At 47.3% G+C, this 18,765-nt stretch overlaps 1 protein-coding gene across 7 annotated transcripts in view; it reads right to left on the bottom strand.

Moving 5' to 3' along the window:
* Nucleotides 1-4,770: 4,770 nt before the first annotated feature.
* Nucleotides 4,771-18,765, bottom strand: part of GRHL2 (grainyhead like transcription factor 2) — a 117,779-nt gene continuing 103,784 nt past the window's right edge. For 4 of the 7 annotated variants that reach the window (XM_006101863.3, XM_006101861.3, XM_006101864.3 and 1 more), the window contains exons 13-16: nt 17,788-17,882; nt 13,355-13,440; nt 9,820-9,884; nt 4,771-7,755 (exon numbers count right to left, since the gene is read on the bottom strand). In XM_006101863.3, coding sequence (XP_006101925.1) covers nt 7,641-7,755; nt 9,820-9,884; nt 13,355-13,440; nt 17,788-17,882 — 361 coding nt within the window. In that variant the 3' untranslated portion in view covers nt 4,771-7,640. Of the gene's footprint in view, nt 7,756-9,819; nt 9,885-13,354; nt 13,441-13,978; nt 14,069-17,787; nt 17,883-18,765 lie in introns of those variants that run through there. The other 3 variants (XM_006101862.3, XR_002826056.1, XR_002826058.1) reach the window with 3 other exon arrangements.

An 18,765-nucleotide genomic window follows, 5' to 3' on the forward strand; every position in this document is an offset into this window, starting at 1 on the left:
AAATAAAATAAAAAATAAAATTAAAATAAAAAATAAAATAAAAACTAAAATAAAAATAAATTAAATAAAATAAAAATAAAAAATAAAATAAAATAAAAATTAAAATAAAAATAAAATAAAAATAAAAAATAAAATAAAATAAAAAATAAAATAAAAATTAAAATAAAAATTAAAAATAAAATAAAATAAAAATAAAATAAAACATAAAATAAAATAAAAAATAAAAATAAAACATAAAATAAAAAATAAAAAATAAAAATAAAAATTAAAATTAAAATAAAATTAAAAATAAAATTAAAAATATAAAAATAAAATGAATTATGAAAAAGTGCTTAGATCAGTAGTTTTGGTAAGTGCTGTTGGTTTTAGCGATTACTACTAATACTACAGCTATTACTACAAACAACTCTAATACTAATATGACGGCAGTATAAGTAGGTATTTTAATTGTTTTGTATTACGTTAGAAACAGCTTATCTGTAGCAGAAGTTTGCTCTCTGGGGTTTTAGGTCCCTTGGGGAAAGGTGCTGATTCTCCCCGGAACTCCTCATCCCTGCCTAGATCTTCTCCAGGAGTTCTTCAGCTAGATCAGTTAGAAAGTGTACGTGGCAGGAAGGTGGAGGGAGTGGGAGGTTTGTTCCCGGGTGCCAAGGACTCAGGTTTTAGCATCTGACTGCTTCCCTCTCTTTCAAGCCATGAGGGTTCACTTTTTCACTTTAAGAATTTGCCAAAAGCAAACGTAATATGTCCTCTTACTTGGCATGTAAACCTGAGGAGATTTTTCCGGTTAACCTGTGAGGGTTCTTGTTAGAACAGTAAAATGTCTCAGCGGAGTCCCACTCCATGCATCTTGTCCACCTTCTTGCTATTGTGGCACCATTATCAAGGGCTTGAAGTGCAGCCAAGAAAGAGAACAAACACTAAAGAGGGTATTTTGATGGTGAGATGAAATGTGTAATCCTTGACCCTGCCCCTTTCTGCCGGTTTTCTGTTTGTGTCCGTTTTAAAGTTTCTGCAGAATGAAAGGCCTTCACTCAAAATGGTCCCTGGTGCCCTAGCTGGTTTGGCTCAGTGGCTAGACTAGAGCATCAGCCTGCGGACCAAAGGATCCCGGGTTCGATTCCAGTCAAGGGCTCATATTTCAGTTGCAGGCTCCTCCCCAGGCCGGGCCTTGGTCAGGGTGCATGTAGGAGGCAACCAATCGATGTGTTTCTCTCACAATTGGTAGTTCTCTCTGTCTTTCCCTCTTCCTTCCACTCTCTCTAAAAATCAATGGAATAATATTTTCAGTGAGGATTAAAAAAATAGAAGCCCCCTGGTCACTTACTCCTTGGTCTGTAGAATGTTAAATGCAATTATTTTGCCATATCTATCAGCTAGCAAGGATGGGGTGATGAATTCAGCTGATGACCGGACTTTTATCCCTAGGAAGTGTAGGATTAGCTATTGTGTCTCACTCACTCATTAACACGTTCTAGTTAATTTATAATTGTTCTAAAGACCTTATCCCTCTGCCTCTTTAACCACCACTCTTGGCAATGCAGACAGTTTTCATCAGTGGAATTAAAGAATCCAGATGTGGCCAGATAAGTGTGCAGATGTTTATGGGTGCATGAAATTTTTCAAGAATGTTAGGTAGCACTGCACCATTACAGTCTGCAGAGTATCCTTGGTTCATGCTAAATTCCACTTATACAAAGCCCAACAAAAGAGATTTAAATCAGTTGTGGTACATCTATATAGTTACTTAAATTATGTCATAGAAATTAATGTCATGGGAAGATATTCATAATTTATTCAGTGAGAAAAGGAGGTCAAGTAATACTATATATAATTTGTGTAGTATCATTTTTTTTCCAATGAAAGGAGCAAATCATACATGTACAAGTAAAAAAGATGTCAAAAAATACAGCAAAATCTTAACAGTCTGGGTAAAATAATTATGAATAATTTTTTCCTTTGTGTGTTTGTTTTTTTGTGTGTTCTCAAATTATCTGCATTTACCTCTGGCAGGTTGCTCAATGGTTAGAGCATCAGCCTGGATTTGACCCTCTCAAGGGCGGGTACTTCGGTTGCAAGTTCCCCAACCTGGGTTGTGCAGGAGGCAACCAATCGATATGTCTCTCTCATGTCACTTCAATGTTTCTCTCTCTCCCCCCACTCCTCCCTCACTTCCACTCTCTCTAGAAAGCAATGAAAAAAATATCCTCGGTGAGGATTTTTTTAAAAAAATTACTGCATTTAGCATATGTTGCTTTTATAATTAGAAGCAAAATTTTCCTTTTTAAAGGATGATGGCAGAGTATAACTGTCTGGCTGATTAAACAAGAACTCATAGTGTATGTGCACTTGTGGGGTCATCACAAGTTCAGGGGCTCATTCTTAAATTTCAAGTTTATAAGTATGATTTGATTCACTATAGAAATGATGATGGTACAGCAATGATCAGACTGGTTCTCTTCCCTCAATTCTCATTACCACTGTCTATATTATTTTCTCATCAGGATATATTCCCCCAGATGTAATCATTTCTTCAAAGAATTTGACTCTCCTAAGGCTCTTGAAGCAGGGTAACACATTATTTAAATTATTATTATTATTATTATTATTTTTTGGTATTAGCAATGTAAGGAATAATAGTGCTACTGAACTCAAGGGGTGCCCTGGCTGGGATATTCTATTCAAGAACAAGATGTGGTTGTCCTCAGGTAGTTTTATTTATTTGCAACAAGTAAAGGAGACAGGGGAATTCATATCCAAAGTTCTGTCTCCCAGAACCGAGGTTTAGCCATTGCTGTTATGCACTATTTAGTTAATCACGTTTTCTTCTTGGCAGCTGGCTAAACTTCAGGTCAAACTCACCAAGTTGCAGCTGAGTCTTCAAAATACTGTGCTACCTTTTAGCATTTAGCAACATAGCATTTAGTAAAAACTGCCCAGACCCTGAGACCTCTGTCTTATCTAACAACAGTATAATGGTGCCCTTTCATAAGCACTGAGTATTTTTATTGTTTTCTGCCATTTGACAGTTTTCAAATTATTCTTCAATTTGCTTTTTAAAAAATTTTTAGTAACCATGACAAGTTCGCATGCTTTTTACTCATTCTGTTTTCTTCGGTTATAACTTCGGAGAGAGTGCAGATTCTATTTGCATGAGGGGAGAAAGCAGAGACAGGGGAAAGGAGCATTGGGGTTCTACTGCAATAGCTTTCTATTTTATTTATTTAAGTACTGCTCATCTTCACCCAAGAATATTTATCCATTGATTTTTTTTAATTTTTTTTTTTTTTTTTTAGAAAGAGTGGAAGGGAGGGAGAGAGACAAAGAGAGAGAGACAAGGATGTGAGAGAGACACATATCCATTGGTTGCCTTCTGCAAGCACCCCTTGGGCCGGGCCTCCAGCCTGCAACCAATTAGCAGGCCCTTGACCTTTGCTCAGGGACTCTCCACTGGCCTGGCCGAGGCAGTCTGAGGCTCAGGACCAAGCTTCCTTCCTTTCCTCTCTCCTTCACAGGGGTTCAGTCTGCATGCTGTCCCTCTATTCTCCTGTTCATGTCCCTTTATCCTTTACATGAATTCCCACCGATAAATCTCCTGAACATCTAATCCCCTCTTAGCTTCTGCTTCTTGGAGGACCTGGACTGTTGACACAGTGCCCATCCCCTTCACCACTGCTACTGACCCTCCGAAACATGGGGCTCAGCCTCTGTGTCCCCAGAATGGGGCACAGCACCTGGTCCACAGTAGCTGAATTGGTAGAGTGGAAGGCAAGAGGTGGAACTGGGCCCCGTGGCCGTGAAAACTGGTCATCCTTGCCTCGTGGGAGAGGGGGTGGCACACATGGTGAGCAAAGTTCACTGAACAGCAGGACAAAGACTGCCACGGGCCAAGGGAGGGACTGCCTTGGGGGAGACCAGCTGCATCCTCAGCGGGACCTACTTGGGCCAGTGGGGAATGGATTCAGACCCCCTACTGAGACCATGTCATGTGGATCATGGCAACAACGCCTCATGGCCCGTTTCTAATCCCATGATCTCTCCAGCAACCTCAACAAGCACTTCTCTGAACATCCCCTGCCCTGCCCACTGGTCCAGCCATAGAGGCTGCTGGGGATGCCACGGGGAATAAGTCAGAGAAGGCTTTCTGAAGGCAAGTTGTTAGCAAAGATTTGAAAGCTGTGGACAAGGATAGAGAGAGGAGGTGGGATATGGAAGAACACAGAAGTGCCATTTGTTTGGCACAGAGAGACTCTTGGGGAGAATCGGGAATGACAGCTGAAGGAGTGTGGGTGGCTCAGCGGGTGGGTGTTCATTGAGGAAACACCAATAAATACTGGCATAGTGGATAGAGGGGTTTACATTTGAGCTGACAGATACTAGCAAGCCTGTGGGTTCCAGGACAAGAGATTGTCATGATGAATTTGACGTTTCAGCACGTGGTTTTGGCTTCTCTGTAGAGGTTGGTGCAGATGAACGAAGGAACCAGAAAGCTCTGTGCTCATTCAAGCTGGGAGAGAGGAAGGTCAAAAATAACTACCCTGGTGGCTTGTCTCTGCCACACGGAAGGCCTCTGGCTTCATTCAGCCCTCTTCTCACTTGACCTTGGGGTGGTACATAAGAAGGCGACCGGAGGAAATGCCCACAGCGGTGAAGCCCAGGACTGGAAGGTGCCAAGGGGAACCTAGCATCTTCCCAGCTCACACAGAGGTTTCTTTCCGATCAGACAGAGAACCCCACCGCCAACCTCATGAAAAGTACCAGACACTGTGATTTACTCTTACTTTATGAATATTTATTTTTTTCTTCTTAAAAATGTACAAAAAATAAAATAACTGTATTTATAGTTTATAGATTCCCCCTCTCCCATTTACAAAACTATTAAGTTACATTTGCCTTTTTTTAAAAAAAACACAAGAGCAAATTGTCCATCTATCAATCTCCCTTGCTTGTCTTTAAGAAAGGGCTGTTCATAGAATTTGGCACAAACCCTCTGTTTTCGTTGCATTTCATGATTTTAAATAAGAAGGAAAATAAATGTTCGTTTCATTCCATGCTTCCTATGTTTGTGGCATGGGACAGGCCTTGGTCTTTTAGGGTCCAATTCCAAGATGACATCTGACTGCATTTTTCTGTGGGTCCCAATTTCCAAACACCCGTACAGTTTAAGCAATTTGGGTCTGTACTTAAAACACTTGGTTCACATGTCCCTCATTGTACATGGATTTAAAAAAAAAAAAGCTTATTTATTTGACTGTGATTAACTTAGGGGACAACAAAAGAAGAGGAGGCAATATTTCCTATTTTTCTGGAGTGTTTTTGCTCAGGAAATTTTCCTTGTCAGAGCTCTGCTGCCTTCCATAGTGAAGAACAAATCATAGCTAAGCCATGGGCACTCTGAGAACTCAGAGGGAACCTGGTAAACATGAGGGACAGATCGGATGGGAGGTGGCACTCGGCACCACCCTTTGGTGGCACTGACCGCATATTCTTTGTTCTTGCAGTGGCCACCGCAATGATTGCTCAGTGACTGGGGACAAAGGCAAAAGCATTTCTGATTCATTCTCTGCCTAGGGCAGGACCAGCAAACATTTTCTCCACAGAGTCCAGAGAGAAGGGTAGGTAGCCTGTGTCAAATGGCCAATATTTTAACATCTTTTCCCTCACCTGGAGTCCTATGCTCTAGTCCAATAGTATTTGCCATTGTGTCCACCAATCATGTTTGAAACCACCCCTAAGGCAAGGAGCATGGGAAGTGCATAGTATATCAGGTATTTCCAACACTGAGTGTGTCCATCTTAGAACAGAGCCCCATCAGGACCCAGGAGGGTCCTGCAGCTGCTAGTCCAGGACTCGACAGTCACAGAGTGGAGACGGAGGGGACAGACAGGAGCAGAGCTGAACCCAGGATGCAAACCTTTGGCACCATGGGAAGGGTGGGGGATGAGCTGTCCAGAAGACACACAGGAAGGTGCCCCCTTTCCGCCACCCAGAGGTCTTCCTAAGCATGGCACCTGCCCTCCATTCCATTCAAATCCTCTGTAGCGTCAACGAGAAACAGCTGGGCTGGAGGCAGCCTGTCCATCCTGCTAGGGGCCCCAGGGGCAGGTGGCTGGGAGGGCAGGGAGCCCTCGGAGAGAAAGATAAGACATCAAAGTGCTTTACAAACAAATCTGGGCCCTTACATAAAACCTGTCCTGGATCGCGGACCTTGGGTGGGGGATGTGTCTGGCTACCAAAAAGTTGGTTCTTCCACCCACGCAGGTGAATGCAAACCCCTGGACCACCTACCTGTTCCCTCGAAGAGAGAAGTGGCCCAGGACGGTTCAAGCTTTTGCGATTGTTTAGGGAAGGAGGTGGAGTTCTCCTCTGCAGGCTGGTTTCAGAAGAGCCAGGGCTCTTGGGGCACTGTCCCTCCTTCCCAACCCAGCAGCCAGGAGCAGAGGCAACTGGTCCCTCCCTCTCCAGCACGGAGGCCCAGGAGGCCGCCCTGGCCTGTCTGTTCAGACATGAGCTGCTGGCACCGCTCTCAGCACTGCAGTCGGGCGTTAAGGGGGCCACTTGAGATGAAGGACATGCTCGTAAACTGCGCAGCACTGCACAGTGGCCAGGATCCTCATGACAAGCTCAGGCAGTGCCAGCACCAAAGCTGGAGGAGCTGGGGCCTCAGGCTCTCTGACCTTTCCCACAAGGCAGCTCAGGGGAGACCCAAGCAAAGCACATCACCGTGAGACAGAGGCGGCTCCAGAGTAGGCGTGCCCATGGGAGAGGATGGGGCTCCCTCTGCGGACAGGACTGAGTTCCTGGCCGTGCCCCCTGGAGCTTGTCTTGGCACCCACCATAGTCACCTACACCCAGGAGGCCACCTCCCTTGCCCAGTGTGTCTCCCGCACAGCAAAGAGGCAGAAACCTCTTGTAGAAAGCAGTGCCTCCCCTAGGCCAGTGGCAGTAAACATGCCCACATACCACAGGCAAAATATATTATTGCAATATTATAAACACTATGTACATGACAGCCAGCATGCCTTCTGTGTCACCCACTAAGTACATGGCAGCTGAATGTCTTCCTGCGCAAGGCCCGATGGCCTCTTGCTGGGGACCCCTGGAGGTATCTAGCAAGATGACCTCCCCCGATCAACCTGAAGGGTTGACCAGGAAGGGGACCTCCACCTCTTACCCCACCTCTGACCACTGCACCCAGAAGCAGCTCATTTTGTCCAGCCACGCGGGAGAAGTGGAGAGGTGAGACAGATGAGACCAGACCTTCTCAGGCTCTTCGAGATGAATGGGTTGGCGGGGTTGCCCTTGAAGGCTCTTGATGGCGTCATCTGGAGCCAGCAGTGACCTGCAGAGTCCCAGCAGGCCGGGTCCTGGGCTCCAGAAAAAGGTGGTCAATAAATAAGGGTCTGACAGGCGCAAGGTCCCTTCCCGAGGGGCTCGGGCCTCAGCTCCAGAGCAGGAGCTGGTGGACGGGCCAGACGCACTGACAAGGAGTGGGGCTGTTCGCCTCGCCCCGCCCCCAGCACGGTCGTGTAACAGCAGTTGTGAGATGGGTGAGGTGGGTCTGCGGGTTCTGGGGCTGGGCTCCTCCTTTCCCAGGGAGGAGTGCACGGAGGGGTCCTGCGAGGGCAAGCCGACCAGGCTCAGATCTCCATGAGTGTGATCTTGAAACCTTCCACCATGCTCTCCATGTTGAGGATGAAGGTGTCCTCATTTGAGTAGTGCTCAATGATGTTGTCGTCCATGTTCACCAAGATGCTGGGAAGGGGGGGGAGAGACAAAGGTGCCATGAACAATGTGCTCGGGCAAGGATGGACCACAGGCTGGGGGTTCCCTTTGCCATTCTTTCGCAAGGGAGGCCAGGAGGGGTGGAGGAGAGAGGTGACAAGGCAAGGGAAGAAGACGCGCATTCAACTGTCCTTCTACAGAAACCAGTTGGAGGAGAGCAAAGCCTCAATTTCTCAGAACTAACCTCCTGATTCCTTATTAAATAGGACTTCAGAGATCATTCAACTCAACCCTCTTGATATAGATGGGCAAACTGAGGCCCAGAGGAGTTAACAGAGGCTAAGCTCACAGACTTGGCTATTGACAGACTGACAGAGCCAGGACCTAAACAGTTAGGTGCCCCATTCTCATGGCCCCTTGAAAATGTATTGTAAAAAGTATCCTGCACTAAGAGGGAGAGGAAAATCAACCAGAACTGCAGCCAGCCTCCGCTGAGCATGTCCTGTGTTCCAGGGTGACAGAGACCTTACACTTCATCCTCACGGCGACCTTGCAGGTAGGTGTGATTGGGGCCGTTTTGCAAAAGAGAACACTGAGCTCAGTGAGGCTGAATCACTCCCCAAGTTCGTGGCTGAGCGGGGTTTTGAAACTAGCTTTGCCTCCCCCTGAAGCTCACCCTTTACCCCATGTGACCTACTCCCTGGTTAACGGTCCCCAGTGGATTTAGTTGTAAGAAAGTCAACGACTTTCAGGGTCTGTCCATGACTTGGCAGTTCTGGAGTGAATCCAAGTCTGTCCATGACTTGGCAGTTCTGGAGTGAATCCCCTCCGTCGAAGTCAAACAGATCCTACTCTGAGAATGAAAAACTGACTATCCTTTTACAGCCATGTGTCATCAGGCAAGTTATTTAGACGTTCAGCGCTTCAGTTTATTCTTCTGCAAGAATAAGAATAACAACCCTGCTTTAACGGCTTGCTGTTAGGATTAAAGTATTTAGCCCAGGGCCTGGCGAAGTGCTCAATGAAAGTGAAATGTTATCATCATCGGCAGGGCCTTCGCGCTGAGGGTTTGTGCTCGGCAGCGAGATCTCGAGACACCACTCATCTCACGATCAGGGAGGAAACCCAGACTATGGCGTTGACCTTGGGAAGAATTGTAAAATGCCTTTTAGTGAGCTTTCCAGCAAAGGCTCAAGTGGAAAGCGTTTTGACTCCCCATCAACCAAGAGACCCCATGACTGAGAAAGGCTGAGCAACCCAGATAATAGTTTCCTTTATGAGAGGCCCGGAGAAAAGTTTCAAGACCCATCTTCTGCTTTTCGTGGGAAAATGGCCCCAGAAGCTGCCTTCATAAAGACCCTCTGGCTCTAGACTCAGCCCCTGCAGCCTCTACTCTTAGAGCCTCAGAGGAAGCCCCAGGGGCCTGGAGGTGGCAGAGAGCAGAATGAGGAGCTAAGCACTTGAGCTCTGGGGCCACAGGCCTGGGTTCAAATCTGTGTCCCACCTGCTGAACATGAGCCCTCAGGCAAGATGCTGAACCTCCATGTGGCTCACTTTCCTCATCAGTAAAGGAGGGGTAAGAGTCTACCTGACAGAGTGGGGAGGAACAGAGCAGCGCATAGCAAACACGTCGCCGGGGACCCAGAACCCACCGAACACCCACTAATGAGAGCTGCTGTCCTTAACACTGAGAACAAGCAGGTCCAGTGATCATTTAGAGCATTTTGCTAATAGTTACTCGGGAAGAAAGAATTCTTTCTGTTCCCACTGTGTCGCCTGGAAGCCAACTCCAAGAGCAGCATGGGATTCTCTAAACACTCCACTCTACAGAAGGGCGACATGGCCACTCTCCCCACTTCCAGACCCCTCTATTCCACCCACTAATCCTGTCACCGGGATGACAATGCACACCCCCCCCCCCTCATTAAAGGGCCTTGAAATGCACTGCACTTGGAAGAATGACACACAATTTTATAAAAGGTGGACAACGGAACCTAGCAAAAGAGAGGCACCATCTTTTTTTTTTTTTTTTTTTAAGGCACTATATTGACTTATCTGATTTGAAAGTTAATTTAAGTTCAATTTTTTTCTTACCCTTTTTTGCTTTTCTTGTAAAGCTTTGTTATCTTCTCTACGGGCAGCCCGTATTTCTCGGATATCTGTAACACCAACAACAAAAAGGCAGGTGAGCACAGAGGGGAGTCCAAGCAGAAGCACGAGAGGAGTTCCGACCTAATTCTCCTGGAGGTTTTCCGGGAGCCAGTGTCCTTCACTCACGAGTCAAACTCTGAAAATGCCTCCTTTGCAAGGCTTACTTCTCCCTTTGGACAAACCTTCCATCATTCACCAACAGACTCAGCCTCATGGGAACGTAATCTACGATAAAGGTGTCCTTCCAGATCAGTCAGGAAAGGTGGACCCTTATCATGATGTGAATGAAGTAGGTGGCCATATAGGAAAAACTTAACAAGTTAAACTGGATCCCTTCTCCAGTCCTACATCCGATCCAAAGTTACCATACAAGAAATTATACAAGAAGATGAAACCATTCAAGAAGAAACCAATGGGTCAATTCTTTGTATGGATATCATCTTCAAGTAAGGAAGATCTTTCCAAGCAAGATATGAAACCTGAAGAAAAAAAGATCTAGAGTTGATAAAACAACACAGAATTAAAAGTACTGATATAGCAAAAGCCACCATAAAAAGCTGAGGCCAAATTATACACCGGGAAACATTTTGGCAGCATGAATGACAGACATGGAACTAATTTCCTTAAGTTAGAAAGAAGCCCTACAAATCAAAACAAATATAAAAAACATCTGACAATTCAAGGGAAAAGGAAAAAAACATCATGAAGCAGTAATTCGCAGAAAAAAGACAATAGGACAATAGGCATATGAAAAAAACGAACCATCTCACACATAATTTAAAAGTTCAAATTAAAGCAACAAGATACTACTTTTAATCCACCAGACTAACAAAAGCTAAAAAAAAAAACACCCCACTTAGAATACAGTGTCAAAGTATGAGAGACAGCAACTCTGATGTTCCATAGATGGGAGAGCGACAAGCTCAATGGTTTTGGAGGGAGATTTGGCACATGTTGTTGAAATTAAAAATCCATATCTCGCCCTAGCTGGTTTGGCTCGGTGGATAGAGCATCTGCCTGTGGACCAAAGGGTCCCAGGTTCGATTCCGGTCGAGGGCACATGCCCAGGGTTGCGGGCTCGATCCCCAATGGGGGGCATGCAGGAGGCAGCCAATCAATGATTCTCTCTCATCATTGATGTTTCTATCTCTCTCTCCCTCTCCCTTCCTCTCTGAAATCAATAAAAATATATATTAAAAAAAATCCATATCTCCTTTGTCCCACATATTTCACATCTAGTCGTCTAGTCTACAGAAATACACTCAGATGTATGCAAAGCTCTTCAAAGAATCACTGTTCATAATACAGACACTGGCTCAGTGGATAGAGCGTCGGCCTGCGGACTGAAAGGTCCCAGGTTCGATTCCGGTCAAGGGCATGTACCTGGGTTGCGGGCACATCCCCAGTAGGAGATGTGCAGGAGGCGGCTGATTGATGTTTCTCTCTCATCGATGTTTCTAACTATCTCTCTTCTCTCCCTTCCTCTCTGTAAAAAATCAATAAAATATATTTAAAAAAAAAAAAGAATCACTGTTCATAATACAGACACTGTAGATCACAAACATCCATTAAGCACATTTTGATATTTTTACAGTTGAAAACCATGCATTTATTAGGTCGTTAAAAAAAAAAGAGGAAAAAAAATATATATATATATTAGAGGCCCGGTGCACAAAAATTTGTGCACTGGAGGGGGGGTCCCTCAGCCCAGCTTGCCCCCTATCACATACTGGGAGCCCTCAGGGGATGTCCTACTCCCTGCTCCCTGCTCCCCTTGGGGAGTGGGCCTAAGCCACAGTCTGGCCTCCCATTGTGGGAGGCGACCGGGCTGATCAGGGGAAGGCACCAGCCCCATCACCCTGCTGTTGCAGCCACTGCCAGTAACCGCAGCCACCAAGGTATTTTCATCAACACGGACTCCAGTCCCTTCACCATGAAAAAATGACAACTTTCTTTAGGCATTTTCAAGATGTGTCTTTCATAGGATATGACATTTCTTTCTTTCTTTCTTTTTTTATCCTCACCTGAGGATATGTTTCCATTGATTTTTAGAGAATGTGAAAGAGAAAGGGAAAGACAGAGAGAAACATCAAAGTGAGAGGAACACTTTGATTTGTTGCCTCCTGCATGAGCCCTGACCTGGGCCCAGGCCAGGGAGGAGCCTGCAATCTAGGTACCTGCCCTTGGTCAGAATTGAACCGAGACCCTGCGGTGGGCAGGCCGAGGCATTATCCACTGAGCCAAACCGCTAGGGCAGGATATGACATTTCTTAACCCTCCAGCAGCGGACCTTCTTTTTTTTCTCCAGGAGTGTGGTAAAAAACCCTAGATCACCTATTTGGACTCTTATTACCCAAGTTACTAAGAATATTACCACAGTGGCATACAGGGAGCTAAGCCAATCAGCAGTCAGAAAAGGTGTTTCCTCTGTAGTTCACACCAATTGCCAGCTTGGCCCCTGCCCAGGCCTAACGCCTCTGGCCGAGTCATTAGCCCTGGGCAGGGGACCTCCAGCTCCCTCAATCGTGGGCTCAGCCTCTGCTCCCCATGATCGCTGGCTCTTCCCCTGCTCCCCACCATCACCAGCTCCCTCCCTGCTCCCCGCAATCGCTGGCTCCGCCCCTGCCGAGGCCTAACGCCTCTGGCCAAGGTGTTAGGCTTGGGCAGGGGACCCCTAGCTCCTGCGATTGCTGGCTCTGCCCCTGCCCAGGCCTAATGCCTCGGACCAAGGCATTAGCCCTGGGCAGAGGACCCCCAACTCCCACCATCACCAGCTCCGCCCCTGCTACCCACCATCTCTGGCACCGCCCCTGCCCAAACCTAACAGCTCTGGCCAAGGCATTAGGCCTGGGCAGGGCACCCCCAGCTCCCTGCCGCCTCCAGCAGCGATCATAATGGCTTGGCGCCTACGTATGCAAATTAACCGCCATCTTTGTTGGCAGTTAATTTGCATATCGCCCTGATTAGCCAATGGGAATCGTAGTGGAGGTACAGTTAATTACCCTTTTTGTCTTTTATTAGATAGGATATACACTAACATATTAAGTCTTAACCAAAAGAGGTCATATTTGTATTTTGGATTACACTACCACAGCTAGCAAGACACTTCCTAATTGTTCCTGTTCTGTGCATATTTGGAAGTTAAACATATCTAATTCGGTGTAATGCAAAGAGACAAATGGAAACTCACAGTTTAAAAAAAAAAACAAGAGAGGCACTCACAGTCTAACCTTTCTCCATGGCCTCTTACTCTGATCAGCCTTAAACTGACAGGGAATTGGCAGTTTTTCAACGTTTCTTTCTCCTTACGGTGCTAAGAAGCCCTGACAGTACGGAAACCAGCGTCTCCGTAAATCTCCGCTTTTTCTTCTTCTTTGTAAAGCTCACTCCGAAGGCATCTCAAGGGCTGCATTTTAATGAAGGGATTCCAGCTCAGGAGAACACAAGCTGGTTTCCTGGAAGGGGGTTCATGGCTTACCGCTTCCATCAGGCCCTTCACGGTGGGAGATTTCAACATCAAGGCATCGAACACATCGTCAGTCTCCTTCCTCACGTACAAAAGCACTGGAAGAGCAGGGGGAGGAAAGGGTTAATGAGGAGCCCACACAACCCCCGCAGCCACCACAGGAGACTGCTTCCTGTCACTCAGGCCTGGGACACGGATGTTATCTACCCTCGGGCCCCTGAGCCACACAGGGGTGAGGAGGCAGTTCCCTGGGCAACCTGTGGCAGGGGCTGTTAGGGAGCAACCCGATGACATTTGGGTCCCAACTGGCAATTAGGTGCCAACACCCAGCAGGCTGTTTCACACATTGTTCACGTGCGAATTTCTCACGGGTGCACACGTGATCTCTTTGGGAGATCTCTTTCTGAGACCTCTGTCTTCTATTTATTTGTTCGATCGTTCAACAACTATTGCTGAAGTCCCACCGGGGCCCCTGGGTCCCAGACTGTGTGCGAGGAGCTGAGGTTGCGGCCGTGAGTGGAGACACAGCTGCCCTTAAGCTCGCGGCCCACTTGGAAAGGCGGGCATTCCTCAGAAGCAGACAACTAGACAGAGTCATAGGAGCCATGAAGGAAAAAGACAGGAGAAAGTGCTTACCGGGGCCTGAGCTTTTCAGAAAGTTAACTTGAAGGAGCTCTGAGTTATGAAGGGTGTATAGGCATCAACACAGGCGGGGAGGGGGGGTGTCTGGAGGTTTGGGGGGGCAGGGAGAGAAAGAGGACATGAGAGCAAACATGAGCGCAAACTCCAGCAGACACAGTGACATGTGCCACGGCCCAGGAGGGAGGGGTGCATTTCAGAAGCAAGTGGGTAAGAGTCCGACAGGCCTGGCTTTGATGCCAGTTCAGCCTGCGGTGGAGACCTGGTCATGTAACCTCTCCAAGCTTTGTGTTTGTTTGTTTTTTCCTGTAAAACAGGGATGATGATAATATCTACCTCATAAGCGTGCTGTGGGTGGGGGTTAGTGAAATGACCTCCACGTGGGACGCTGGGCGCACAGCAAGCACCCATTCCTCAGTGAATGCTGTTATGGAGCAATCGCTGCGGCTCCCTGCCCTCAGTGAGCGTGAGGGCAGCCTTCTGTTTGTTTCTCTGTTGCAAAACCTTCTGAATTTGACAATGCACAGGCAATGAGAGATGACAGGGACCCAGGTGTCCTCAGAGAGGCCGAGACCCTCCACCACTGCATCCCTTTCCTACCGCAACTGCACCTGCCATTCAGATGTGGCCCTGCAGCCCCGCAAGCTGACTGCCCTTCCTCAGCCCCAGTGACAGGGCTTCTGGTTCCTGCTTCAGAGAGAAGGGAGAGGCCGAGGCTGAAGCCCAGTGCACCGGCCACTGAGCAGCACGCACAGGTAAACAGCCCTACTGAGCCTGGATCCCGACTACAGTCAGATACCCATTGAGCTACGCTCACCACCAACCCGAAGGAATGAAGTTGGCCCGGAAATGAAATCAGCTCGAACCCAGACTCCCGCACCTCTCCCCTCCCTGTCCCCGAGGACTTCATTGCAGAAGCTGCTTCTAAAGGCAGAGTCTACACGTGCACATGGGTTTTGCCGGGACGTTCTGCAGCCGGCAGATGGTCAGTTGTGTGTGAAGAAAACAAAACAAAACAAACCACCTGAAGCACTGCAGCTTCTTGTCTTTGCCCCGGATAAAAGCAAAACGCCACGTAAACAGACAGAGTGAATGTGCCTCCAGAGATTTCCCAATTCCATCCTTTGGAAGGAACATTTTATAGCCTCCGTTTCAGCTCAAATGATCTAGTGGCAGACCGTCAAACCTCAGAGGGAAGGCACGGGAGGGTGGGGGTGAGGGGGAGAGATCAACCAAAGGACTTGCATGCATAAGCATAACCAATGGACACAGACACCAGAGGGGTGAGGTCATGGGCGGGGGCGGGGGAAGACAATGGGGGGATAAGAACATATATGTAATATCTTAATCAATAAAAAAAACAAAATAATTAAAAATAAATAAAATAAAATGATCTAGTGGCATCATAAGAGGACCCAGAGTCAGCAGTACAACAAGGAACAATTAGACCAGGGGTGGGCAAACTTTTTGACTCGAGGGCCACAATGGGTTCTTAAACTGGACCCGAGGGCCGGAACAAAAGCATGGATGGAGTGTTTGTATGAACTAATATAAATTCAAAGTAAACATCATTACATAAAAGGGTATGGTCTTTTTTTTTTTTAGTTTTATTCATTTCAAATGGGCCGGATCCGGCCCGCGGGCCGTAGTTTGCCCACGGCTGAATTAGACCATGGGACCTCAACTACCCCTAGATGAGAAAAATTAAAGGAAAAATAACTAATGAAATAAAACAAAACAGAAACAATAACAGCTCTCACTAGTGGCCATTCCAGATGAACCTTCTGTAGCTTCTTCCCACAGCCTCCAGCAGAGAAATGTAATTTCCAGTCTGAGCCTCAGGAAACCCCAAACCATGTTCTATTCAAATGGCTTTACAAATCTTCTCTTACAATTATTGTCCTTGAAATGAGATGGCTTGGGGGAGGGTGAAAGGTGGTATGGGGGCATGTTGACCGGCTGCGGGACCCCCTCCAAGGGCAGTGCCCCGTTCTCCTGCCGGGCTCAGCACGCCCCAGGGTGCCCAGGAGCTGGCTCTCCTGAACTGTGTGTCCCCGGCAAAGCTCTCTAAGAACCCCTGCTGCCGACGCAATCGCGACCATCGCCCATCGCCCATCTCAGACACTGGCAAAGGCAGCGGCCACAGGGGCAGCCCCCAGGGGCTCCAGACACAGCCACCCTGAGGCATGGCCAGAAAGGCAGAACAACAAAAAATGACATTTATGCTCCTTTTCTCTCCCAGAGAACTTCTAATGAATCAACAAAGGAAGTGGCACTGATGCTGATTCCCTGTGCTGGTCAGAGAGGCTCAGACTGGGAGCGCCAGGCGAGGGCTCAGTAGCACCAGCGCCCTTTTCCAAAGGAGACCTGCTCCTGGAGAACACTTTCTCCATGGCTGGTAGGTTGCAGCGCCCCCATGTGTCCCTATGATGATGTTTCAAAGGCCAGATACTTGCTTTTCATCATACTAGTAGCCCAATACAATTCCTAGCAGCAATTTTTGTCCTGACTTCAAAATCTCAAAATAATGAGAAGCACTTCTTTGGACTAGCCAGCAGATACTAAATATGGATGCAAGCCAGACTAATTGTGCCTGTGTGATTCTTTGATTTCCATCCAGCTCTGCCCTCATTCTAAAGTGTGAGATAAGAAGGCAGGCAGAATGGAGCTCAACACACACTCAAACATTTGAGGGTGAGCCTGTGATGTCAGAAAATCTTTTACAGGTTTAAATGTTGCTAATGTAACTAACACCATCCAGACATGTATGATCTTTCACTTGAAATGCTAATTACTTATTCACAATGATGATAATATAGCTTAAGTAGATCCAGGCCTAATCATAAAACACAAGTGGATCAGGCACCCGAGTTACGTGTTTCATGTCCATTCATTCATGCATCGGTCCTCAAGCAACTCTATGAAGTAGGTGCTCTTGTCATCCCCATTTTACAGATGAGGACTCTTAAGGAGCAGACCTTTCCAAGGTCATACAACTCTATCGGGCTGGGGGAGGCTACAGGTCTGCTCTTGATCACTGTGTAGGTTCCATTTCAACAAATGGGGGGAGGGAGATAACATTTCTCAACAAAAAACTCAAGCCTGTGTGGATGGTGACATGTGGATATATTTAACATGGTAATCTGACACATTAAAAGTTGAAGGTCTTTGGAAGCTAACGGAATTAGCTACAGCAAGATATGGGGTGACTGTGCCCCCCCCCCCCCCCCCGCACACACACACACACACACTTTCCTCTTATTCTGAGGAAGGACAGTGAGTCGTGAACAGCATCAAATGTCGTGAACAGCATCAAATGCTGAGCAAGACATCGACAAGCCTGTGCTTCATTTCTTACTTTCTTGACCGAGAGAAAATGAGTAAATGGTGATGTCACAGAAAACAGGTTCATTTGCTTGTGTGAGATTAATCGTGCATCTATTGAACAATTCTCATGGCTGGTGCTTCTGCTGTTGTCACACACACAGCAAGCATTTCTTTTTAACCTTATATCTCACTGCATGATGAGTCAGTATGTTCATTACATTTCTCCCGAAGCAAAGGCAAGAACCAGTGCCCAGAAAGAATACACATGTGCTTACAGTGCTTCAAAAGACAGGCTTTAAAGCAAAGAAGACTGTGAACTTCCTGTGTCAGTAACAATCCTAACAATCCCCAGGCCCGCACTGAACCACAGGGGTGTGGACGGGGCTGTGTGTTCTTCTTGGTCAACCACCCCCTCCCACTCATCATGGGAGGATCGGTCTTTCAGCAATGCCAGTGGAGGGCCCCAAGGGGAGAGATACCTCGCTTCATCCCTTCTTCTTTTATCTGCTTGGAAGGTGTTGGGCCAAAGTCCTCTTCCATGGGCCTGAACATCCGTTTAACAAGGACACTGCTGCTAGAAAAGATGAGCAGAAAGTATTCAGTAAAGCAGACAGGGTACTAGCACAAAGGTTCATGTGTGGCTGTCCCTATCTTTTCCCTTTGTTTATACCATCCCTAGTTCTCCACAACCTCCTTCTTCCCCCTGCAGGTCCCAAGTCATCCCTGTTTGAGGCAGAACCCCCCCCCCCCACTATCCTTAGGACATGGGCCAAAGACACACTTCTCATTATTGAGATCTACAATATGGATCTACAAAGATGAGACCTCTGGGTTTCACTCACTCTGTCCTGCACTGAACCCCTGCTCAGATCAGGGCTGGGGAGTAGCAGGAGTGAGTCCTGGTGTCCCTGTGGCCTCCAAGTTACACCAGCCCCCTCTGAATTAGCCAGGGCCTGGGGGTCCTGCACTGTCCTGCCAGCCCCCTGCGGGCACAGGGGGACCTGTGAAATGGTGCAGGCCTACCTCACTGGTTCTCAGTTACACGGTTGCCCTCACTTCCTGCTGTTCTATGCCTCCATCTGGTTGGAGCCGATGAGCCTGCAGTGATGGAAGTTCCCTGGAGACCCAGACCTCGGCTGCCCAGCTCTTCCTCCCCCTTGCGAGAGGGTTTCAGTCCGCCTTCCTGACAGCTCGTGGTGTCGTGGCCCTGCATGTCCCCACCTGGGCCAGGTCTGATAGCTCTGCATTTCCTGCCCAAGTTCCTGCTCTTCCTGGGCACTCTAAGGAAGGGGGGGACTGTCCGGGAGGAATGCAAATTGGAAAAATAGGCTGTCTGAAGGGAAGGCATTGATGCTATGGACCCTGTGAGCCAGCCAGGGCAAGCACCATGCTCATCCCTATGTCAGTGACAATCAAACTAATGCTTAGCGTGCTATGTGTCTCACGCAGGGTGATGT

This window comes from Myotis lucifugus, unplaced genomic scaffold, assembly GCF_000147115.1.
Source record: "Myotis lucifugus unplaced genomic scaffold, Myoluc2.0 scaffold_385, whole genome shotgun sequence".
Taxonomy (NCBI): Eukaryota; Metazoa; Chordata; class Mammalia; order Chiroptera; family Vespertilionidae; genus Myotis; species Myotis lucifugus.